This window comes from Crinia signifera, chromosome 1 (genome assembly GCF_055691185.1).
Source record: "Crinia signifera chromosome 1, ASM5569118v1, whole genome shotgun sequence".
In the NCBI taxonomy this organism is placed as follows: Eukaryota; Metazoa; Chordata; class Amphibia; order Anura; family Myobatrachidae; genus Crinia; species Crinia signifera.
Window position 1 is genome coordinate 307,090,639 of NC_139217.1, and position 27,263 is coordinate 307,117,901.

Genomic DNA, 27,263 nt, shown 5'->3' on the forward strand with positions numbered 1-27,263 from the left:
AGTGCTTGACTCCAACTCATCCCCCCACCCACCTTCCCGCAGCTTAATCTTCACCTACTCTAGCAACCTAATCCTAAATATCAACCTGATATTTGATCTGTCGACATTCTGAGAATTTTGATTCGTTGCCTTCAACAATTTAACAATGTCCACATCATAATTGAATCTAATTGCTTGTTATTTGCATTGCATAGCTGCATATTTAGACCCTGTATGGTCCTGTTTGTTCACCTACTCGTCTAGTTACTGTTTGCTGAATGCTGAGAGCCAGAGGTACAGCATTAGATTACTTTGTGGCAGCCACATTGAGCTGCGTATACTTCTGCAGACCACAGGAAAGATGCTTCTATTAGATGACTATAGAATCTTTTGTATGGACATGTCACTGTACATGTTATTTTGAAATGTTGTAACAAGACACATCAGCATCAGTTAGGGAATTAGCCAGAGGCATGTTAGGTTTAATGTTATGAGAAGTGTTTAGTTTGGAGTTTGGAGTTATAATATGTCTATGAGGTCTACATTTTAGGGAATCTAAGGTATTAATATTTGGGTTGATTAAATTATGCAAGGTGATAATCTCTTTAAACATTTAACTGATAGCTCTAATCATAATTGTTAGTTAGCCAAAATAGTTGATATGTTTAAAGCGGCATATTCACGTTGAGATGTGTGCTAATTTGTCAGCAAATCCAAAATAATTAATCACTGTATTATTTTAAACTGATAAAGCCAATTTATTTTAATTGCTGTAGTAGGTATCATACATTTAGATTATGTCTTTGCGTGTGTTTCCTCCTGGTTAATGCTTAACTCTGTCTGTGTGGCAGAGGTTTGTTACTGTGACATCCACTGAGGCAAGAACTAACAAATGACTAAACTTGTCCTGCAAATCACTGTGTAATATTTTGGCACTCGATATAATTATTATTATTATTATTATTATTATTATTATTATTATAGTAATCATTTGTTTATATCTCTACATCATCCTTGGTAATTATTTCCCTGTACTACCTTGATACCCTATTGAAGTTCTAGGGACTCTTGTTTATTAAGGCAAAACAATTGTTGTGTTGGACACTAATGGTCAACTAATAATGTGGAGGTCAGACACATCTCAGCTGCATCTATGGGGTATAACCATCATGAATCCATAATAATCAGGCATGTGACTTGATGCAAGTTGCAGTGCTGGATACCAAACGACATCACCCGAGCCATTCAGTATTTCTCCGGAAGACAGTCCAAATACTGCTACTTTCATTGCTTATTGGAAAGTATACATTGCAATATGGCTCCTGATGATAAAGTATCAAACTCATGTCAGTTAGGGGGTGATTCTGGTTCACACAGAGTGAACCGAATTCGGCCCCTGCCCCGATGGTCGCAGTTTGTGCATGCTCATTTCTGTGTATGTGCAAACCCCGACTGCGAACGGTCATGGCGAGTTGCTCACTCGCCGGGCAATTCGCATAGGGGAGGGAGGGATGGGGGCTTTGGCGGTGCTGGGATATGGGAACGTGCAGCATTTCATGGGCATGACCATGGGTATGGGGGCAGGCCAATTCTTGCCAGAGGCGGAGGGGCTGATGTCACATGACATCAGCCACCCACCCTGCCTTCGGCCCGGGAGGCCACAAATATAAGTCAGTTGAGACTGACTTATATTTGCGAAGTGGGGGGGGGGGATCTTAGAATGCACACCCGATTTACATGAGGTGCTATCATGCTGGGACTTGTAGTTCTGCAAAGAAAGACATGTGGTGCAGATGCACACTCCATATTATTAATCAAAAATCAATCAATAATAGAGGTTCTTGGTATATTCATTGGCCAAGAAATATTTGCCCACCAACCAGCTTCACGGTGACCTCATTTCTGGTGGGTCCCTAATACTAAGAATCTGGGGCGCGGAACCCCAAAAAGGCCAGCATAAGCCAGTCACCCCAGGGCAGCACACAAGTGAAAAACTTATATTTGCGAAGGCAGGAAAAATCATTAGTTGGTCAGCGACCTTTGAATGATTTCTCCTGCTGTGGGCACATGCGAGGGTATGTGACTTTGTAACAAGTGAGGGGAAATGGCAGCTAGGGTGGGTATTCACCGAGGCGGCGGTATGCTTGGTATGCTACCGAGCCAACCAGAATGACTCTCTTAGTACTTTTTACCAGGGCAAGTCAGCACTGCTCTGGTGTGGGGACAGTTACTCTTAAAAGTAGCAGTTCCCACTATCAGTAACACTGCACCTTCTGCACATGTATGAGCTGAGGACACATATGTGTAGAGCAGGCATTCCCAACTACGGTCCTCAATGCACACAAACAGTGCAGGTTTTAGTGATATCCAGGCTTCAGCACAGATGGTTTAATCAGAATCCCTCAGGTACTAATTAAGTCACCTGTGCTCAAGCCTGGATATCCACAAAACCTGCACTGTTGGTGTGCCTTGAGGGCCGTGGTTGGGAATACCTGGTGTAGAGCCACTGGTCAGTGATGAAGTGGCGGAGGGATCTGCTCAGATGCCCTTCTTGCATCCTATAAACAACTTCTTGTTGCAATTCGGCAAGAACAAATGTTATCTGAAGATGGCATTTTATTTGCAGGCAAACTCTAAAAACTTTAAGTTTCCAGTTTGACCAATTCGGGAATAGTTTTAGTAATTTCCCTTTTATTTCTTTTATTTTTTTAAATACTTTTTTAATCTCTCTTTTTTTAAATTGCCCTGTTTGACTTTGGGTACATGCTGTTAAAAGTACTGGTATATCACGTATATCATTGAAAACATGTCATGTCTTTTTATTCAGGTGTATTGATAGTGCTCAGTGATCCATGCTCAAACAGCAGTTTATATAAACACTAGGTAATACCGCTGGAGATTACATGCAGAATGCTGGATCTGATGAGCTCAAATATGAGATAGGCTGTGCAGTATAATATTTGGGATTAGAATCCTAATCTCTTTAGGGAAAGTGTGCAGCATCAGCAGAACATACATACATCCTATACAGAAAAACTCTGCTCATGTAATTTTTCTCCAACCAATATTTAAACATATTATATCCATTTTGTGTTAAACTTAAGTAGCCACATTTCTAGTAAGTGTGAAAAATAGTGATGGTGGTGGTGGGGAGGGGGGGAATTATCCTGGACGTAATGAGAGGTGCTGTTGTGCTAAGACATAGTTACATGTAAAAAGTTTAATAATAAACTCTGATTGTGATTTATGTGTGTGTGTGTATGTGTGTGTGTGTTTTGCTTACAGTACTGCAGCAGTTGGTAGCTTAAGCTCTTGTTGATTACTGATGCATACTGTATGTGTATTCTATGATACAGTATATAAAACACTTGGCCATAATGAAAAGGATCAGATTTTATTTTGCATTGTATTATTACTTTCAGGGCGGGTTGCACTAACATCAGCAAAACCTCTGCGCCGCACATTGCCGGCTACAGCATTGATAATAATCGCATATGCACTAACATATGCGATTATTATCGCAAAGGACAAGTCCAGTAGGCCCTTTAATGCCCTGCATGCTGGGACTTGTGATTCTCCAAGTCCCTGCATGCGATGCAGGCTTGTTGGGACTCATAGTTCCACAAAAATACAAAATCGTTTTTTCTATTTTTAACACAGACATCAGCCCGGTGCTCACCACACAGGGGCACCGTGGACAGCCCTGGGCTCCAGCCTGGGCAGATCAATTCTAGAGGGGAGACCCCTTCATTGTGGGGACTCCACTTCCCCAGGATCCCTACCCAGGTTGACCGGTCGGGGGGTGAATGCTTTGGCCAGGGGGACTTGAATTTGTTTAATTATTTATTTATTTCTCACTTTTTTTTGTTTTTTACATTGAAGCCTGTGCAGGCTAAAGCCAAATACATCTGGAAAAAATAGGAGTATTTCCCAGGCATATTTTCCCTTCAATTAGCAGCTGTATCCCGCTAATTAGCGGCCATATTTTACATACGGCCGCTTAGTAAATTAGGTATCACCATTCAAATAAATGGTGATTCCTACTTGTATTCATTTGATAGCATATACATTTGTATTCGTAGATACCAATACGAATCCACGGATTTTTGGCAAAATGTTGAAAATACGTGTAGGCAGTCGTATTTGCATACGACTGCCTACGAATACACCTAAAATAGGCATATTTTCGTTATAAAATTCCGTCCAATGTGTTGTTCCCTTTGCTACCTGTCTCCCCTCTCCTTGCCGTCAAACCCCTCACCGTATTCAATGTTAGGGAGAAATTTTCGCTGTCAGAGGATGGAGAGGATCCCCTTAAACAGCGAGATTCACCACAAATGCAGAGTGCTCTGCATTTTGTTGCGAGCCCTGATGTTTTAATGGCCACACTCGCTGTTTCCACCTCGCCAAAATTAAACAATGACATGGAAATGGCAAATGAAGGGGAGGGAGGTGAATACTCTGACGGCGAGCTACCGGCACTGCTCAACGTCATAGCTCACTGACAGGGGCATAGAATACCCCTGATTATGTTTATAGATACTAAGGAATGAAATAGTATTAATCCAAATGTTTATATTCCCTGTAATATATTTGAGCCCTGAAATGAATTATCTAGTAACATTTGTACCCCTGGAACTGATATGGGATAAAAAAATGTGATACTTATTTATTATAAGTTATGGGGCTGACTAAATGGCTCTATACAGTTAGTGTTGTAAATTAGTTGACATAAAGACATAAAGTATTTAAAATATTTAATGTTATGCAGCTGTAAGAATATACAATCTGTAAGAATATATCCATATATTACAGAATAACACAATATATGATGCATAACGACAACATTACTGGGAGCCTATTCATGAGTACAGTGGTTGGAAAGCATTAACACATCTCCTATTAATCCCACGTATGTTAAAACTGCTGTTTAAAAAAATAAATAAAAAAACAATGTTAATGATTGTGCATTGTTTGGAGTCAGTATGGTATGGCCTTCTACTACAGTATGTAACAATGAAAGTATTTTTGGAAGGTGCAATTTTGGACAGAAAGGTAGGCAAGTCTCCTGACATCCCTGCACCCCAAGACCAGTGTGTCACTTTGCAGTGGCTGATGACGCAATTCCTGCTGAATCATGTAATTCCGACCATGCCCCGGCTGTATAATGCGGGTAACCTCTGAATTATATAGACGGGGGCATGGCTACAATAGGGTGGCAGGGCCACTATACCACCATAATGCCACTGTATTATCCCACGGCCCCTGTGACACATCACTACACCACGAAAATCGAAGTCTGATCATGTAGACTGGTGTGACTACAAAATGGGGATTACATGCCCCCATTTTGTATAACTAACAGATTGCAAACCTTCAACACCACTGTGGCTAAGGGGGAACTCTTGAGCAGAACCGGATCCGAAGCATGGGCAGTTCTCCCATGATTCGATTTATACAAAAACCATTGGGTTTGCATACAAATCCATATCATGTCTGCATTGAACATTCAATGTTTCATGTTTGTAGACTTAATGGGCAAAATGTAATACAGTAGGGTGAGATTTTTTTAGACAGCTAAAAAAATCACACCATATTGCACATGTAAAATTCTTACATGTAATAGGGTGCGAATTTTTAGACAAAGCATTGGCTATCTGTCTGTTGCAAATTCTACAGCTTTTGCAGATACAAATAGATATATTTCCAGAGCATATAAATTGAAGCCGGATTTGGATTTATTGTTACATCTAGAGTTAAGGTGGTTAAGAATTGTTAGAGTTGTCCTAAAGTGATATCTAAGTCTAACCTAGATGCTCTTTGGCATCTCCACTTAGTGATCAGGTTCAGGCACTCAATACGTTATTAAAAAAGATCTTGGACTCTCATTGGCTGTGCTCAGGTTTATTATTTTCCAGTGAAGTCCAATAGCCAACTGAGTTTCAGTTACAGTAATTGAAGATGTTTCTAGTAAAGCAATAGCTTCTTTTCACCTTGAGTGTACATTTAATAACAGGCGTTTTCAGTTACACACCCTTCCAATTGTCCTTCTTTGACACATAGGATAAATGCCTCTCAGGTATGAACACATCATTGCGTTTAAGTATTCATGTCCTATGCAGTTCAGGAATAATATTCAGAAGGTTGTTGTGAGGCAGAATTGTGCAATACATCATTACATTGTTCATTTTTACATAATCCCTCTTGATTATAAGCATCGCGCAGGATAATAAACTGCAGCTGAATATAACAGTAATTGCATTATATTAAGCACTGTTTGTTTAAACATTTGTTTTCTTCAATTGCTGTTATTTTAACAAACAAGTAAATTACAGTCTAAACCATTTTAGAAATATAAACATCAGCCAAAAGAGTAAAATATTAATATAAAATACAATTCAACTTGCATTAAAATGTTTATTGTAACTGCAGAGGGATTAGGGGAATGTTTGTGCTGGGTCTTAGTGCAGTCAAATATTGGATATTGCTATTAAATTATGTATTTGAAGAGAAGCTTAAATCCGAGATCTCTTTTTTTAACTTGAAAATACTCAGTGTTACATTTTGTTTCTATTTAATCACCTAAAAATAATGTTTTAGTCATTGACCAAAAATAGAAGACATTAAGTAAAAATGCTATGTCAGCTGAGCTGTCGTTCTCTCTGTTTTTCAGCACAAATTGAAGTGATACCATGCAAAATTTGTGGCGATAAATCTTCAGGAATCCACTACGGTGTCATCACTTGTGAAGGCTGCAAGGTAAGACAAAAGGCAATGGGAGTCAGAATGAAAGACAGACAGATGAATCATATATATATATAATGTGTATATATAGAGAGAGAGAAAAAGGGAGAGAGACTGAGAAATGTGCAAAAAAGCTTCCGTTATTATCAACATTTCGAGGAACATGTCCCCATCATATATATATATATATATAGATATATAGATAGATAGATAGATAGATAGATAGATATCCATAAATTCACGTTTTTTGTTGTTTTTGTTTTTAGTTATGTGAGGAGAACATAATAGACATTAACAGTATTGTTGTACATCTGTTCATATTATGTAGATACTTACTTATAAACATAGTTTATCAATGTCTTAAAAACTTTGTTTTTGAGGCAACTAAAGATTGGTCCCTGCTTATCTGGTGAGTCGGCTCGCCCGTTCAATGCCGCGAATGGGGTGTGCGAACCTCTCACACGCATGTGCGCCTCATTCATGCCATGGCACGATGAATGACGTGCCCTGGGAGCCACTCGGATGCGCGTGGCTCCATCTGTATTTATAACATAGATTTTGGAGGGAAAGTATGATTTCACCCCTGTCCAATTCAACACCAATGGCTGGGGTGTCTCCCACCTAGAGGGGCACTCACCTACCTAGAGTTCATCAGAATTCATTAGACAGCTGAAATTAATTTATTACATATTCGGACCAACAGTGCCTGACTAACGAATAGGCTGATTAGGCTGCAGCCTAGGGCACCAGGTATGGAGGGGCACCTTGAAGGTGACAGCCGAGGAATATAATTAAGGCCTAATTTATTCCAAACTTGTTAGTTTTCAGCCTTCCCAATGTGAGAGTAAAGTTCTTAAGGTGACTCCTAGGTGGCTGTGCCAATGTAACTAACTGATGGAACCATTACTTTGTGTACTTTGTGCTACTGCTCCAGCTGGGGTGCCTAAAGCCAAAGTCTACTTCCCTCGACACAAGCATTATATTCTACATGCAGAGGTCACAGTGAGGGGGAATGGGGTGGAACTGAGTTCCACCACCTCTAATGGTGAGGTGGAACATTTTAACCTCCACATTGGCCCTGTACAGTATTATCACAGGAAAGCTTTCTAGTTTACAGGGGGGTGCCAAAAACCCTACCACTGGCCCTGTCTCTGCCTAATGGGGGAGGTAATTAGGTAGCATAGAGAAATGAGTTCCGCCACCTCTGCATGACCACTTCAAGCCGTGCATATATGTCAGTTGTATAAACATTGTTACATCACATGGGCAGTATGACTGGTATGCATTACAAGGCACCATGAACCTTTAATCAGGCCCTGTGGACCAATATCATCATGGCAGCAGGTCTGGTGGAAACACATGAATTCAATAATTAACAGATGTGGCTAAATACTTTTGTCTATCTAGGAAATTTACTAAGATGGAAGTTCTATTTCACATGGCATCAGTGGTGTAACTATAGCACCGCAGCCCCCGCGACCGCGGGGGGGCGCTATGCATGTGCGGGCTGCAGTGCTATAGTTACGTTACACCCCGCCGCCCGCCCCACCAACCCCCGCATCCCCAGTCTTTACCTGTGTTTAGTATGTGCTGGTCCCGGCTCCCTTCTGCTGCTGAGGACCACCACAAAATGGCCGCCCCCATATAGCACACAGTTCTCTGAAACTGTCTGCTGTATGGGGGCGGACATTTTGTGGTGGTCCTCATAGCAGAAGAAGGGAGCCGGGACCAGCGCGTACTGAACCTAGGTAAGACTGCGGGGGTTGGTGCGGCTGTCGGCGGGTGGCGGGGCGAGTGAGTGACTGGGCGCCCTCCCTTTAACGGCAGGGGGGCGCCCAAAATGTAGTTACGCCGCTGCATGGCATGTTGCTATGGGCAACTTATCAGATACTATCTATTAACTTCTAGAAGGTGCTAAATAAGTAAGAAGTAGATTCTGATTGGTTGCCTATAGCAACATTCCATGTGAAGTAGAACTTTCATCTTAGTAAATTTCCCCCAATGTGTGTAATTATGTGGCAGATTTATGAGTGAAGTGAAGTGATAAAGTGTCTGTTTTTTATCACCGGCCAATCAGCTCCTACCTGTCATTTTTCAAACCAATCCTGTAACTTCACAGTTAGGAGCTGATTGGCCGGTGACAAAAACCAGACACTCTATCACTTCACCGAGCTTAATACATTTTCCCCTATGTGACACTTAGGTGCTCTATATGATATTCTAAATTTCAGGAGGGGTTTGGGAACATCCTTCAACAGACATCATGGAAACCTAATTTTTTTTACGTGACCTCATCATATGTTTATTAAACTTGCTAAGAACACTGGGGGGGGGGGGGGGGTGTATTGTTATAGGTTATGGAGGGAGATATATTGGGGAGAGATAAAGTACCAGCAAATAAGCTACGAAGTGCCATGTTACAAGTGGTTTTAGGAGCTGGTTGCTGCTTTATAACTCTCCATTTTATCCCTTTCCATAGTATAGTACATTTGCCCTACAGTGAGAACACATACTGTAGGGCCCCACTGAGTGTCCAATGCACAGTTAGAACTAGAGAAAATGTATTGTATATTGGATCCGTTTTATAGTTAGAATATTTTCATGGTTTAAAAATTCCAGGGATAATCCTCTACAATCAGGACAAGGAAGTGAGTTGTCAACTACAGTGCATTGCCAGGATGAGATTGCCAGGATGAGATATTGGTTGTTATGTAAAGTAACACATGTTCTGGTCCAGAGGATGACTGCAGTAAATTCAATATAAGTACTCATGCTACCATACCATTATCAGTACTCATACTACCATACCATTATCAGTACTCATACTACCATACCATTATAAGTACTCATACTACCATACCATTATCAGTACTCATACTACCATACCATTATCAGTACTCATACTACCATACCATTATCAGTACTCATAATACCATAACATTATCAGTACTCATACTACCATACCATTATCAGTACTCATACTACCATACCATTATCAGTACTCATACTACCATACCATTATCAGTACTCATACTACCATACCATTATCAGTACTCATACTACCATACCATTATCAGTACTCATACTACCATACCATTATCAGTACTCATACTACCATACCATTATCAGTACTCATAATACCATAACATTATCAGTACTCATACTACCATACCATTATCAGTACTTATACTACCATACCATTATTAGTACTCATACTACCATACCATTATCAGTACTCATACTACCATACCATTATCAGTACTCATACTACCATAACATTATCAGTACTCATACTACCATACCATTATCAGTACTTATACTACCATACCATTATTAGTACTCATACTACCATACCATTATCAGTACTCATACTACCATACCATTATCAGTACCCATACTACCATACCATTATCAGTACTCATACTACCATACCATTATCAGTACTCATACTACCATACCATTATCAGTACTCATACTACCATACCATTATCAGTACTCATACTACCATACCATTATCAGTACTCATACTACCATACCATTATCAGTACTCATTCTACCAGAACACAACCATGACCGGTGATCTAACTAGATTTATCCAGCATGCTAGATCTTAATCCCTGGGGCGATAGCAACACGCAGGACCGTGTGTCACTATTGCTATGGCTCCTACACATGGAGTGACATCAGATCACTTACAAAATACCCTGAAATCACCACATATGTAGATCATTTGGCCCTTGGAGACCAGAGGGCGAGCTGTTGATGGGGGCTCAGAAGTCAGTCACTGCAGAGACCCAGTGGAGGTCCTGAACATATATGGGACCCATAAAAAGAGCAGAGGATGTTCCCAGGCAGTACTGTGAAGAAAGTCATTTACAGATGGAGCTGGTCTCTTCATTGCTGGCGCTGCGCCAGCGCAGAATCTGGCGAAGAGACTCCCCATCTGACTGAGACGCGCGCGCATCTCATGCGTGCGCATCTCGTGCGCTTGCATCCCCTTACGGTGGCTGGCGGGGGATGGCGGATGGCGAATCTTCCGCCATCCCCTGCAAGAGCGAGGCCCATCTGTACCTGGGAGAGTGAAGAATAAATCACGGGGAAACTGAGTGTACCCACTGGAGGAGCTGCCCAGCTGCAAAGAAGTTGAGCTGCCCCTGCAGTTCTCTGTAGGAAGGTGACCATATCTAAGTATGAACCAGGGAGCAACACCGGGAGGAGCACAGGACAAACAGGCACAGCCCCAGATAAAGGACCCTACGTGGAGTGGGCTAGCTTTATCATTGATCACTGTGGACCCGGTGCAAGAGGCAGCATTGTGAAGGAGCCAGCACACAGGATTCAAGGTGACCAGAAGAGGCCAGAAGGAACCCTTATTCTTCTCATGTTGGAGGTGACTTCAACCGGATTTCCAGCAAGGGAAATGGAAAGAGTGCAGGACTTCCTAGCTGGCCTGAAGACCCTAGAGGACCCAAGCTAGCCTGAATACCCCAGTGGATCTCTGATTGGGGATTAAGGGTGTACAGCAGGAGGAGGAGTCTGCTACTTCAGGATTTAAGCCAGGCACTGGGTTTAAGGAGTCCCCACAACTGCCTTTCCAGCTCCAAGCTCTTTAGCAATTGCCAGCCTGGATCAGGGAGCACCCTCTGCATGGCAAGAGCAGTCTGAAATGGAGCCTTTGCCTTTAAACCATCATAATTTCTTCTAAGCAAATCATGGATTTTGAAGGATTATAGTCAGCTATATGAATAACAAATCATACCAAACAGCTATTGTCTGACTAATCAGGAGTCACTAGGCGGCCAATAGCAGTATTCGGGAGGAGGACCTGCAGGATGTAAACAACAACATCTTGAGGCACACTTCTTAGTCTGGTGTGGTGTCACGTGTGTGTTGGGTTGTTTTATTTTGGTAAGTCCCTGGATGCCTACTTTCAAGAGGACACGATCTACGCCGGAGGACCCCCGTAAGTATGGATTGCATCCACAGGTACCCTCATTGGATTACTTCAGGACAATCGGATGGACGGATGAGACCTACCTACGGTGTCAAGATAGGTAAGTATCTGTATGACAGGGCTCTGAAAGTAAGAAAATTTTATTTTTCTGGAGTGTGTGTGTTTTTTTAACTATTGGTTCTGCTGTGGAACTAAGAGTCCCAAGTCTGTTTTCCAAGTCACAGTGTGCAGATCAGGCTTGCTGGGACTCATAGTTCCCACAGCAGAACCCAATGGTTTATTCTATTTTTAACACACAGATCAGCCCGGTACCCACAGCCCAGAGGTACCGGGGACAGTAAATTTTGGAGGAGGGAGACCCCGTCATTGGAGGGGTCCCCACTTCCCCAGGACCCCTGCCTAGGCTGACCGGTCAGGGGGTAATGCTTTGGCCACGAGACCTTATATAATAAGTGTCCCCCGACTGTAGCATTACCCTGCTGGCTGGTTGGGTCTTGTACTGGTTCACAAAATACTGAGATGGTTGAACTAATCTATGTCATTAAGCTCTATATTACAATTATGTATTTTTTAAATATCTTTTGTGCTTTGATTATAGTTTTGGATGTGCAACATCATAAACATGGCAAAGTTTGCGGTTAACACCTTTTACCTACTTATCATAGAATCTAGGTCAGTTTTCTCTTCACGTGGTTTAGCCTGATTTGGAACCCTTCTAAGAGTTACTTCCTCTGTGTGTTCTCTGTTTGCTCTTTTTGCATCACTACCTAATTGCCTAAATCATGCAATAATAGTGTAGTACAAAACATAGCCTTATTTACCCTTCACAAAGCTATGTGCTGTAGGCTCCTCCATCAGAGCCTTGGAAGTATCACAATAAAAGTCAATGACACACTTTTCAGAAGTAAACTCAGTGACGGCAACATAAAGTACTAAAGCTAACAAGCAAAGCCATGTAATTGGAAGAGAGGGAAAACAAATAGTACCACTTAAACCGATGGCGTATTAAAGAGCAATCTGTAAAATGGCTTTATAAACAAGAAAAGGCTAGAGGAAATGTAGAACTGTTATAAATTGGACAATGCTTGATCATCAGGTTAATTGAGAGGGAAATGTAACAAACTTTAATACACTGTAAGGTCATGTCAAAGTTAAATTGTCTCCCAGTTTTCAGGTTTATTACAGATTAGGAACATTTGCCAAGAAAGTGCTCCTGTTTATCAGAGTGTTGTTCTAGTGGTTTATGAGGTGAACCAAAAGGTTGTATAAGAGTTTTTACTGTCCTAGATGATCGTGATCGGACCCCTAAATATCATTTTGAGAGCAAAATAAGAAACTTAAAGTTTCAAAAGTTAAAACAGTGGATGACTCTTGTGCAACATAAAGATCTGCCTGATACACCAGTCTCTTTAGTTATAAGGTAGTTGCAGCCCAGGTGGGGCATGTGTTTTATTTTGCAATAAGAAATTGATCAGGTACTTATGTAGTATCTGGGCTGCCGATTTTTTGATTGTATTAAGTTAAGGCATACAATCAGATGCGATGCGATATCGCATCGCATCGCATCGCATCGCATCCGATATCGGATGCGATGACCCGATTTTTCCATAGGAATCAATGTTAAAATGATTCCTATGGAAAAATGGGTCCTTTTCATACCCCTACTATCCAAGTGGGCATGGAGTTGGATATAAACCTGTGGCGAGCGTAGCGAGCCACCGAGCCCGAAGCGTGGCGAGCGAAGCGAGCCCCGCGAGGGGCCGGTATTCGTCCCCTCGCGGGGCTCGCTTCGCTCGCCACGCTTCGGGCTCGGTGGCTCGCTACGCTCGCCACAGGTTTATATCCAACTCCATGCCCACTTGGATAGTAGGGGTATGAAAAGGACCCATTTTTCCCATTGAATTCCATGTTAAAATGGACTCAGTCCATTTTAACATTGATTCCTATGGAAAAATCGGGTCATCGCATCGCATCGCATCGAATCGCATGGTCGCATGCGATGCGATGCGATCTCCCGATCCGACCCGATTTAGAAATCGGCAGCCCAGATACTACATAAGTACCATTGATCATATACTAAACATTATGTAGACGTAAGAAATACTGGGGAAAGGAAAAACCCAGGACACCACGTGTGTCAATATTGGCTACCTGTTGGAGAGGTGTAAAATCATTACAGTGTACAAAGGCAACTTGTAGCAGTCACAATATGTACATAAAAGATGTACAATATGGGATATATATGGATGGCGATTAAGATACCAGCTCTTACAATACCGACAAGGATAAGGTAAGTATACTTACCTTCCCCCTGTCACTCCCCACAACCCTCTCTGCTAGCAGCCTAACCCTACTCTTCTGCCCCAGAGCTGGATCCTAACCCTCCTTGAAAGTGCCTAACCCTACCTCCCTCTCCATGCCACCTAATCTTAAACCTAACCCCCCCCCGCATTCTTAAACCTAACCCCCCCCCCACACATTCTTAACCCCCCCCCCATTCTAAGTGTTTATCCCTCCCTCCCAGCAGCCTAACTCTCCCCCACAGCTTAATCCTAAATTCTCCCACTAGTGCCTAAAACTAATGCTTCCCTTCCCATGACCCTAACCCGCCTTGGCATACTTACATTCGGCATGCTGACAGAATACCAGCACCGCCGGGATGCTAGCATTGGTATAGTAAATGCTGGCATCCTGAACACTGGGCTGCTGAACACATCAATGTTGCACATATAGAAGAAACTAATATTCATGCAGTTGTGATACATACAATTGAATTAGTTAGATAAAGTGTTTAATATATTTATACTAAGCATGGAAAGCATAAACATAACATTTATGCTGATTATGTTTATGTTCCCAGCATAAACAAAATCAGCGTTAGCTGAGAATATTTAGTTCTCACAAGTTTCTAAAAGGTTTCTGAATGTTATAATCAAAATTTACATATTAGCTGGGTTTACAGAAGAGCAGTTAAATATAAGATTCTGTTTGGTTATATAAGAGTTCCACTGCCAGAAACCCCGGTATTTTTGTGGTAGCCCAAACCAATAGGATTGACAGTAAAACTACTGTAAGCATTGGCTTAAATCAGGGGCGTAACTAGACCTTTGTGGGCCCCATAGCAAAATTTTAAAAGGGCCCCACCAGTAGTCCGCCGCAATGGGGGGGATGGGGTCAACATAGCAGAGGGGAAGGACTATGACAGTGTAAAAGGCAGGATACTGGACACCAAAAATTTGCACCCTTCCTCCCATAACCTGTAAAGAGACAGAATGCACCTTAGGCGCATGGCACAAATATGACAATGGGCATAGGACAATATGAACAGGGCATTAGTCATAAGCAATGGACACTAGGGGCAGGACAATGGGCATAGGACACTAGAGACAGGACATTAGGCATAAGCAAAGGACTCTAGGGACAGGACAATGGGCATAGGACAATAGAAACTGGGCATTAGGCATAAGCACTGGACACTAGGGACAGGACAATGGGCATAGGACAATAGGGACAGGACATTAGGCATAAGCACTGGACACTACTAGGGACAGGACAATGGGCATAGGACAATAGGTACAGGATATTATTCATAAGCACTGGACACTAGGGACAGGACAATGGGCATAGGACAATAGGAACAGGGCATTAGGCATAAGCACTGGACACTAGGAACAGGACAATGGGCATAGGACAATAGGTAAAGGACATTAGGCATAAGCACTGGCTACTAGGGACAGGACAATGGGCATAGGACAATAGGAACAGGACATTAGGCATAAGCCCTGGATACTAGGGACAGGACAATAGGGACAGGACATTAGGCATAAGCACTGGACACAAGGACAGGACAATAGAGACAGGACAGACTATCATTTTCCTCTTCAAGCACCTAGCGGGAATTCACCTGCATAAAACATTATTCAGGCCGCTGGGTGAAGGGGGAAGACACCAGCCTCTTTATCCAGCAAGTACAGATGCGGTGACAGGGCTTTGGAAAGCCGCAATTCAGGCTGCAGATGGCCGGAGCTGCTGCCTATCATACAGCATGACAGACGAGGGAAGCGGCATCCATCAGCCACACTGCTGCATACCTTTCAGTGAGGTGCGTGCTGGTGCCGGGGGAGCGGATGCACAGCGCTGATGACGGCATGTGGAGTTAAGGAGAGGAGGCGTCCGCATTGGTTAGTACAGTCCCCCCCCCCCACTGGGTCCCCGCTCACATGCAACATGCAGAAAGCAGAGGAGGGAGGGAAGGCACACTTTTATATAATATAAAATCTTCAAGAGGGTGCAGAGGATTGTCTGCTGGCGCCCCCCCCCCCCCCCTCCCAAGCCACCGGGCCCCATAGCAGCTGAATCCCCTGCACCTTCTATAGTTACGCCACTGGCTTAAATTAAGGAGTTTAGGTTCCCCGAGAAATGTCTGTAATGTTTTTACCTGATCCTCCTTTTGAAATACTGAATCTTTTACATTAATTTTAATTACAATGAATACTTTTTGTCAGTTTTTTTAATTTTTTTACCAATAATTTAATTTAACTTAATTTTTATAAAATTTATTGCTATAAGCAATTTTAACAAAGTACAAGAATAGCAATGATTATGACTGATGAGCCACTATTATTTATTTTTTTACAGTTTCTTATATAGCGCAGCATATTCCGTTGCACTTTCCAATAAAGGCTACTTTTTGTAAAGCTAATAGGATATCTAGAAACCATTAGCATAAGTTCATCCCAGTCATCCAGAGGCAAGTTTAGGTTTTGTGCGCCCCCACCTCCCAAAAGAATAAAAGCAACAACACAACAGGAAGACTTTTAAATTCCACGTTGTAACCTAACAACTCCTTGTTCATATAGTTAATATCAATAAATAATATTGTACGACCACTTCAGAATTTTGGAACTTCTTTTGGGTATCCATTATTTAATCCACTTCAGTCGTCTCCAAATCTGGAAACAGCCCAGCACCAAACAAAGAGAATAACTCATAGGTGTAGTACATTTTAAAATGTATAAATGTATAATAAAAACACATACATAAAGGTAAATAATACTCAACATAGCTATTATAAACAAAGCACCCAAATTTCCAAGGAAATTACATCTGACCACTTGTTTCGAAATGCTGAAAAACTGAAAAATTTGGTCATTCAGATATTACAAGATTTTTGTTCCAACCATCCAGATTGGACAATAAATATTTAGATGTATGGCCAAATTTAGTTTAGCGGTAAGGTATCACATTTAGAATGCACAGTGTCCAGTATCATTCAGAGAAAAAAATCCTTCCCTATAAGAAGGTGCTGGAATTAATTCTAGACAAGGTGAAGGTAGTGATGGATATGGAAAGGAGGAAGTTAGACACCACCAGCAGTTGTCAGTTGTGGTGCCAGGTGAGGCCTCCTTAGTGGTTTGTACAGAACAACTCTCTTTTTCATGCTGGTGTCTTTTCTATCTTTTCAAAAGTAGAGTACTATAATATTGTAAATAGATGGTTTGTGCTGTATGCATCTGACAGTCTTCAACAATTTTCTTTCCTTAGCTTAATGTTGGTAAGAATTAAGGGGCTGAGTGGTTGGGTGCATGATTAAGAATCTTGTCGGAAAAGATGATGGTAGGAAGAGTGAAATATTTGTGGTAATTTGTTAGAAGGAATAAAGGGGGGATGAAAGAGTGGAGGTGATGGGAGTGTAAATGTGGTGCGGGTGAATGAAGGATGGATGCGGCATGCTTGAGTTGGAATGGATGAGTATCGGGGAGTGTGCTTGATGGGAAACAAATTCAGAGGGGTGATTAGGTGGATGTGGAAAGAGGAACTATGGGCCTGATTCAGACCTTTTAGTTAGTCTGCATATGTTTGCATCCCAGCAGACAGGTAAACGTTGACCGGCCGAACACACGCCCCCCTCCTTGCCATGTGAATCCATGTGATGGGATGTGTACGCCAACACATCTGCTCGCATAAGGCTGCAAGGAGGAGAAATCATTTGATGGTAGCTCACCAAATGATTTCTCCTGCCTTCGCTAAGAAAAGTCATCCTGGTCTGACATTTCTAGCACCTGCTGTCCTCCGAATTCGGGGCGAGCACTGACATCAAGTGACGTCAGCATTTTTACGAGGATGCCCAAAAACGATGGGTGTTTCCCAGCTCCGGCCCCCTCCCCTCCCGCTGTGGAGTGAATAGCTCCACTAGTCAACACTTAAGCTGGCCATACATCTACATCGATTGTCAGATTGGACTGGTTGGGACAAAAACCTGGTAATATCTGAGTGACAGTTTTTGTCAGTTTTCCAGCATTTCAAAGCAAATGGTCAACTGTCATTTGCTCTCATCCATTACCAGGTTTTCGTTCCAACCAGCCAGATCGGACAATAAATCTGTAGATGTATGGCCAGTTTTACACTGTGTGTTCTGCTCCTGGAATTATACTTCTTAAGTTGTGTAGCAGTGCTTCTCATATAACAGTAGAAAGCACACTGGGTGAGATTTAATAGGATGAGAGATTCAGAAAATGAGAGATTTTGGTAAGAAATCCCTAGTTTTTTTAAAGCAGCAATCATTTACACTGCAAAATCAGACTGGTTGTGCCGTGTAAATGATTGAAGCTTTTAAAAAAAAAACGAGAATTCTTACCAAATCTCTCACTTTCTGATTCTCTCATCCTATTAAATCTCACCCATAGTCTCACCTGTGTGTGGATAATGGGATCCTCAATACCATTCGAATACCAGCGATTCCATACCTGTATTAAATTTGACAGCAGTGGCTACTTTTATGTGATTGTTGCTAGACTGAAGGAGACAATGAATGCATGCTTTATCTGGTAGGTCATGGACCATGTATATCGCATTATGTAATAATGTAATGTTATGGCTTTCACCCATACAATTTATACTGATCCATAAATAAAGTTAATTTACAGCTCCAGAGGTGAGGCTGCAGCACAGTCAAACATTCAAATAGGGGAGCCACGCACACACACTGCCAGTGAATCCCAGATGGCAGCGTTGGGCAATGTTTGGGTGGTTCCCTTATTTGAGTTTTGGACTGTGCTGCAGCCCCACCTCTGGATCCGCCATTGACTACTATATAGTAGATAAACTTTTAATGATTATGTAAACATGACCGGTCATTAAAGCTACCGTGGTATCCATTGGTTTGTGTCAAACATTCTTATAGGCGTATAAACATTGATTTGTTTCTCTGTACAAATAATGATACGTATTTACTCTAGTCATATCAGATGTACAGTTAGAAAAAATATAAAGTTTAGAAACAGTGTACTACAAGATATTTATTATTTTTAACTAAATAGTTTTGAACAAATTATTGCATATCTAGGATATTAATATAAAAGTGAAATGATAGAATCCTCCCTAGCTGTAATTAAATATGAGGTGATTGAATGTAATATAAGTTGGTGCACTGTAAATTCACTGCATATCTTACTAAGAATATTACAAAAGTTGAATAAAAATACACCTGTGAATTTCACACATTCCCAGCAAGTTATTCATGTGTATATATTATTACAATTAACAGAAGGGTGTAAAGTTGTGGTAACCACAACTGCTTGTTTATTTCCATATTTTCAACATTTGATGTTTACAGTAGCTAGGTGATAATGATACAGGTATAGAGTTTGTTCTGCTGCACTCGCAGGAAGCTCACTGCCATTTTATTTATTTATGTGTTCATTTGTGTGTGTACATGTACAGCATGCATGCGTAAAAGTGTGTGTGTGTGTGTGTGTGTGTGTGTGTGTGTGTATGTGTACAAGTGCATGTGGGTATATACATGTATGCATATGTGCAAGCATGTGTGCGTATATATGTGTACTAGTACATGTGTGTACACTTGTATATGTGTGTGTGTGTTACAAATGCTGCAAAATTACACAATACTTAACATTTATTCCTTATTTCAGAATAGTCTGTATTTTGTTTTCCTACTGCAATATCACAAAACATGATTTAAGCATATATTTCTATCTATGAAAGGAATGATGCTTATATTATCAATTTAAATCATTTCAAATTGCTTTATAAGGTTTAATATGCATTTCAAAGCACAGCAGGCCAGCAGCAACTCATCTCTGTAACAGCAGCACCACATCTCAGTAACTGCAGCACCTCATCTTGGTAACAGCAGAACTACATCTCGGTAATAGCAGCATCACATCTCGGTAACCCCAGCATCATATCTGGCTAACTGCAGCACCACAAACTGCTAACTGCAGCATCTCATCTCTGTAACAGAAGCACCGCATCTCTGTGACAGCAGCAGTCCATCTCTGTAACAACAGCAACACATATCGCTAACTGCAGCACCACATCTCTGTAACATCAGCACCACATCTCAGTAACTACAACACTACATCTCCGTAACAGTAGCACCACATCTCTGTAACATATGCATCACATCTCTATAACAGCAGCATCACATCTCGCTAACTGCAGCACTACATGGCCCTCCTTCTGGTTTAACCAGACAAGGCAAAATTTGGTCATGTTCCAATGTTTGGGGTTCTGTGCAAGGCATGGTATATTATGCACTTTATGTAGGTCCCCTTTGTGAATGGCTTCAGTGTCTTGCATAGTTGCCGAGCCATTCACAAAGATCAGGGTGGCCCAGTGGCAGACGGCAGCAGGGACTGGGGTCGCCCATGGGAATGCCTAGTGTTTTATGGGAGTCCCCAAGAAAACACTGGGCATTCCCATCAGTAAGCGATCGGGCTGATGCCCACCATGGGCAGATGCCTGACATCACGGGACATATGACGCCCACACCGTCTTTTTATTTACGAAGGCAGTAGAAATCATTCGATGGTCGCCGATTTCTCTTGCTGCGGAGACATGCGAGAGGATGTGTTTTTTGTTAGACATCCCCTCGCATAACGAGAGGAATCATCGGCAGCAGGGGTGCGGGTACTCGGACGGGCAGTGTCTCTGGTGCTCGGTAAGCTGTAACAGCAGCACCACATCTCTGTAACAGTAACACCACATCTCTGTAACAGTAACACCACATCTCTGTAACAGCAGCACTCAAACTCACTAACTGCAGTACCACATCTCTGTAACATAAGCACCACATCTCTGTAATTGCAGCACCACCTCTGTAATAGCAGCACCACATCTATGTAACAGTAGCACCACATCTCTGTAACTGCAGCACCATATCGCGCTAACTGCAGAAACACATCTCTATAACATCAGCACCACCTCTGTAATAGCAGAACCACATCTCTGAAACAGTAACACTACATTTCTGTAACAATAGCACCACAGCTCCGTAATAGCAGCACCACATCTTAATGCTGACATTTAGCCATTATCATTCCTATTACCCCTCCAATCTTAAAGTTGCCTGCCCATGGGCTCAGTTTAGTAGGCCGAGATTAAACACTTAGATTGTACTAACGAAGCCTGCTTGATCTTCATACAGGACTAGCATTACAACAGCAAAATAAATTCTTACAGTATGTAATACATAAAAAAAATGTTGGGGGGGAAAAAAGACATGAAAGCCTTACTTAATAATGCTATGTTACCAGACTGATGATCTTCTAATTCAATCTTGTGCATTAAAATAATGAATTGTAAAATATGTAGTCTTAACTTATTACACATACACCTCATTTTGTTCTGCTAAATACGGTGTCATAGTGTTTTTTTTTTACCTAGTTATTTTCATACATACCCATATTTTGCACATTTGTTTAGCACATTCTTTTTGTCGTTATAACTTGTTACTTTACTCTTTTAATGATTATGTAAACATGACCGGTCATTGAAGCTACCGTGGTATCCATTGGTTTGTGTCAAACATTCTTATAGGCGTATAAACATTGATTTGTTTCTCTGTACAAATAATGATACGTATTTACTATAGTCATATCAGATGTACAGTTATAAAAAATATAAAGTTTGGAAACCGTGTACTACAAGATATTTATTATTTTTAACTAAATAGTTTTGAACAATTTATTGCATATCTAGGATATTAATATAAAAGTGAAATGATAGAATCCTCCCTAGCTGTAATTAAATATGAGGTGATTGAATGTAATATAAGTTGGTGCACTGTAAATTCACTGCATATCTTACTAAGAATATTACAAAAGTTGATAAAAAATACACCTGTGAATTTCACACATTCCCAGCAAGTTATTCATGTGTATATATTATCACAATTAACAGAAGTGTGTAAAGTTGTGGTAACCACAACTGCTTGTTTATTTCCATATTTTCAACATTTGATGTTTACAGTAGCTAGGTGATAATGATACAGGTATAGAGTTTGTTCTGCTGCACTCGCAGGAAGCTCACTGCCATTTTATTTATTTATGTGTTCATTTGTGTGTGTACATGTACAGTATGCATGCGTACGTGTGTGTGTGTGTGTATGTGTACAAGTGCATGTGGGTATACACATGTATGCATATGTGCATGCATGTGTGCGTATACAGTATATGTGTACTAGTGCATGTGTGTACACATATGTGTCTGTTACAAATTACACAATACTCAACATGTATTCCTTATTTTGGAATAGTCTGTATTTTGGAATTTTGGATATGGGAGCCCCAACCTATATATAGCATACTTTCAGGGCCAAGGGGAATAAACACTATAGATGTTTTCCCAAAAGCAACAGTTTTTCCAAGTATGCATTTACGTTTTCCTACTGCAATATCACAAAACATAATTTATGCATACATTTCTATCTGAGAAAGGAATGATGCTTATATTATTAATTTAAATAATTTCAAATTGCTTTATAAGGTTTAATATGCAGGTGGGGCAGATGTAACATGTGCAGAGAGTTAGATTTGTGTGAGTTATTTTGTTTCTGTGCAGGGTAAATACTGGCTGCATTATTTTTACATTGCAATTTAGATTTCAGTTTCAACATACCCCACCCAAATGTAATTCTCTCTGCACATGTCACATCTGCCCCACCTGCAGTGCACATGGTTTTGCCCATTTTCAGAACAAATTTGGGTACTTGTTTCCTAGCACGGCCACACCGATTAAGATCGGGGTGGTCGTGCTGAAAAAAATCGGGTCGATCGCATCGCATGCGATTTGGTCGCATGCGATGCGATCGACGCGACCGACCGATTTTTGACCCGATTTTTTTCATTGAATCCAATGTAAATTGGGTCCCTGGGACCCAATTTTACATTGTATTCAATGAAAAAAATTCCCAACCCCCCCAAATTGAAGCGCGTAAACAGCAGCCCACGATAGACGCATACCCGAAGCGTGGCGAGCGCAGCGAGCCCGCGAGGGGCGGCGGTACGCGTCCTCCGACCTTTTCATGCCCTACTATCCACTAGGGCGTGGAGTGAGAATAGAATAGTGTGGCGAGCGCAGCGAGCCACCGAGCCCGAAGCGTGGCGAGGGGACGCGGATACCTTCACAGGTAAACGCGCCCCTTCGCGGGCTTCACAGGTGTCTGCGTCGCCACGGACACCTGTGAAGCCCGCAAGGGGACGCGTATAACTGTGAAGGTATCCGCGTCCCCTCGCGGGGCTCGCTGCGCTCGCCACGCTTCGGGCTCGGTGGCTCGCTGCGCTCGCCACACTATTCTATTCTCACTCCACGCCCTAGTGGATAGTAGGGCATGAAAAGGTCGGAGGACGCGTACCGCCGCCCCTCGCGGGCTCGCTGCACTCGCCACGCTTCGGGTTGGCGTCTATCGTGGGGCGACGACGGGGACATCTATAATGTGAAATGGGTCATATGGACCCATTTCACATTTTTTGACATTTTTACACCATTTCAATGTTAAAAAATTTTTTAACATTGAATCCTATGCAAAAATCGGGGGCATCGCGTCGCATCGCGTCGGGACCAATGTTAATGGTCCCGACCGACGCGATGCCCCCGATATTTTACCTTTCCCGACAAGATTTCAATGTTAAAATATTTTTTAACATTGAAGTCTATGGAAATATCGGGGGCATCGCGTCGGTCGCGTCGGGACCAATGTTAATGGTCCCGACCGACGCGATGCCCCCGATATTTTATCCTAGCCGGCAAAATGGACCTGATTTCAAAAGAAATCGGGTCCATCGTGGGTAATCGTGTCCCTTAAGTAAGGGACACGATTACTCACGATTGTGGCCGTGCTAGGAAACAAGTACCCAAATTTGTACTGCGATCAGATCTGAATAAGGGCTTAAGTTTGAGGCAGATGTGTAGAAAATGCTTTCAAATCTAGAACAGTTTAACAGTTTGCTTTAATTAATTAGCAAAATGCAAAAGTGACTGAACTTAGAGAAATCTAAATAAAATCCACATTTGGTGTCACCACCCTTTGTCTTTAAAAGAGCATCCATTTCTCTAAGTACATTTGCACAAAGTCAGGTACTCCAGTGGGTATGCACAGGCTCTCACTTCTATCGCAAGATCTCACGTGCGCAGTCTGGGACTGAGACGTCAACCACTACAGTGACTGTCAATAGGGCAATGACACCTGCAGCTGTCAAAATTGATAGCTGGAGGTGTCTAAGCTGTCAGTGCTACCCGGCCAGTCATACACTGACCCCACATATAAAGATAGCAATGCCTAAAATGAGAGAGGTGCATAACGTCCCTGTAATTAAGCATACTTTCCTTCCTTCATATATGGAGGAGAAGAAGTACCAGCGCACATAACAGTGCCGATACCGATTATCCCACATATCGACAAATAATAGATTTACCCCTTTGTCAGTCTCCACTGTATCACTTTTCAAGGAAATAATATACAGAAAAAGACAATTAAAGACCAGTGTTTCATATTCAGGAAAAGGACCCTTCTATAGGTAAAGCTGGTTAAACACTAGGCAATAGTTAATGTGGATTCACTAAATGCTATGATCAGACAGAGCGATGATCAAATCAGTGTACACCTGTACACAATGAGCAACAACTTCAGTGCTTTCTTTTGATCTCTTCTACAGTAATTATAGTTTATTATTATAATGACAAGAGATGTGTCTTGTGACACCCACCCTATACAACAGGGGTGGGCAATAAGTGGCCCTCCAGTTGTTGATGAACTATGCATCCCAGCATGCATGGCATCAGTTTCAACATTGCCAAATAGCAAAACTAAGGCAAGGCATGATGGGATGTGTAGTTCATCAACAGCTGGAGGGCCGCTTATGGCCCACCCCTGCTATACAATATGATGGGCACCACTGCAAGAAAAGCTGTTGATAGAATTTGCTAAGGTTAAGGTAACATAAAGTTTGATTCTATACATTGCTCAGTCGGCTGACCTACAGTATAACAAGCACAATAAACAATAAACAGAGATTAGTCTACAGGCTAAGAGACATTCTACAATGAGTCTCATAAACCCAAATGTCATTCTACGTGGCTATATTTCAAATACAAATGAATGGCCCCAAGATTTCAGCTTTTCTTTAATAATGAGGCATTTTTTTTCCTTGCAATACTTTTAATTAATAAGAATAGTATTCTAATTCCTTATTATCTCTTACTATTGCAGGGATTCTTCAGAAGAAGTCAACAAAATAATGCCTCTTACTCATGCCCAAGGCAGAGGAACTGCTTAATTGACAGAACAAATAGAAATCGCTGCCAACACTGTAGACTGCAAAAGTGTCTCGCCCTGGGAATGTCTAGAGATGGTAAGTCGACTTCCCTTGTAAAATGGTACGCTTCTGAAAATCTCATCTAATGTAGAAGGAGCACGAAAGGAGCAACATTTCTCATGTGAAGTAGAAAGGATTGGAATTATGAAGTCTGGGAAGGTTAAACAACCTCTATGTGCAGGTGAATCAGAAAAAGTACACGGGAAACTTCACCATTTCAGAAGTCTTTTACAGACAAATCATTTTCAGTGAATGAAAAGTTTTATTAAATAAATGCTCCAAATAATCTATCTGCTATAAGCGAACACAACAAATAATTAAAATGATTAACCTTTTGACTGACTGGCAAGCGAATTTGTCAAAATAGTTGTGAAAATTGCCAAGCAGACATTTTTATTCATCATAATGACCTTTAATGTTTACCTAATATAGGAAATATAAAAAAATATATATACAGCATTTTTATTTGATTTTTTATAACAAATGTGAGACACCAATAGTTGCTAGATCTTGATAGATAATAAGATAGTAAGCAGAAATCAAGCTTAAAAACCCACCAACCACATTTTCTAAAGCGTGCCATATTATACACCTTTCACACCAACCCTCTGACCTGGGATATTGCTATGGGGTCACTCAGGTCTTGGTTGGTGTGAAAGGGTTTACCTATGTTTTTTGTCCCGGGCCTGCTACCTTGGTCACAACTAGAGTTGAATACAGGACTGCTGACCCAGGTAGTTTGCAATGTGCAAGCATGACCCAGGCAATTTGGTTTGAATCACGCTAGGATTAGTAGAGAACCAAATCACAGACTCTTGGAGGTGATGTCATCAAAGTTACAAACTGACAGAAACCCAAGTCAAGCCTGCAATGTAAACACTGTTTTAGGCAGGTGTTCAACAACCATGGTTGGACCTGGGTTTTTAGCTAGAGGTGTTACTGTACTGTTGGGTGGGGAGGGGGGTTGCAGGTTGCACCCGGATGTCACTAACTGAGGGGTGATATCAAAATGCCAGCTCCTGCTCATTGACAAAGCTCACTGTGACAATAGGTGCAGCACACAGCTCCTGTCTGAAGCTGGTAAGTGTAGTCAGATATGTAGCCCATATCTACGGGATCACCATAGTGTTGGAAAATGGGGGCCGTGACATGAAACCATGCCCCTCCTGTGAAGCCACACCTCCATTTCACAGCAAGCACCAGAGGCATGTGCACATACTCTGTAACACCACACTGAATGTCACTGGAGTAAGTGACGCCCTTGGACGGGAGGCTGATGGGATAGATAAAAAGCAGTCTTTATTCAAATCTTGAACATAAAAACACAGTACTCGTATTTAGTATACACAAAGAAAGAAACATATCGGATTTTGGTGTCTTTGTTATAAAGGGTGGAGTTCTGCTTTAATGTGCATTCTATAGAAAGAAAGGACTATTTACACTCTCACCAATGTTTTTCGTTTATAATTCTAAATAGCTTTCCATATACTATATATCAAAGACAGGAAGAATGTGATCTTATGTAGGACATTTTTAGGTATATTACATTCTAAGAATATCATTATTAAATCTGAAAGGAACATACAAAAGAGTAGTTCACACATTCAGTAGGTACAGTATCAGTAACATTATATAGAAAGGCATGCATTTGAATCGCACAATAAATAACACAACAAATATGTAAATGTGTTCTTTAACTGAAAGCATTTGGATGGCATTTGATAAAGGACTATTACATTGACATGTCTGGTCTATTGATTACATCAGATACCAGTTAGAATTTGGCAGCTGAACAATGAATGAGTTTAACAAGCTCTTCATAGCCCTACACTCTCTTCTGGTCTTTGTTGTGCTGAAACATCCCTGTTTGGGCCAAAGCATTAGCAGAACAATTAGTCTCTTACCCACAGACAACACTGTCTCTGAATGTTTTATCGCTGAAGCTTTCAGAACAAATTGTACAAATAGCA

At 41.5% G+C, this 27,263-nt stretch overlaps 1 protein-coding gene across 1 annotated transcript in view; it reads left to right on the forward strand.

Moving 5' to 3' along the window:
• The window catches only part of RORB (RAR related orphan receptor B), a 213,335-nt gene that overhangs the window by 150,173 nt on the left and 35,899 nt on the right, over positions 1–27,263 (forward strand). The window contains exons 2-3 of the mRNA XM_083186110.1: positions 6,653–6,738; positions 25,188–25,329. Coding sequence (XP_083042236.1) covers positions 6,653–6,738; positions 25,188–25,329 — 228 coding nt within the window. The remainder of the gene's footprint in view (positions 1–6,652; positions 6,739–25,187; positions 25,330–27,263) is intronic.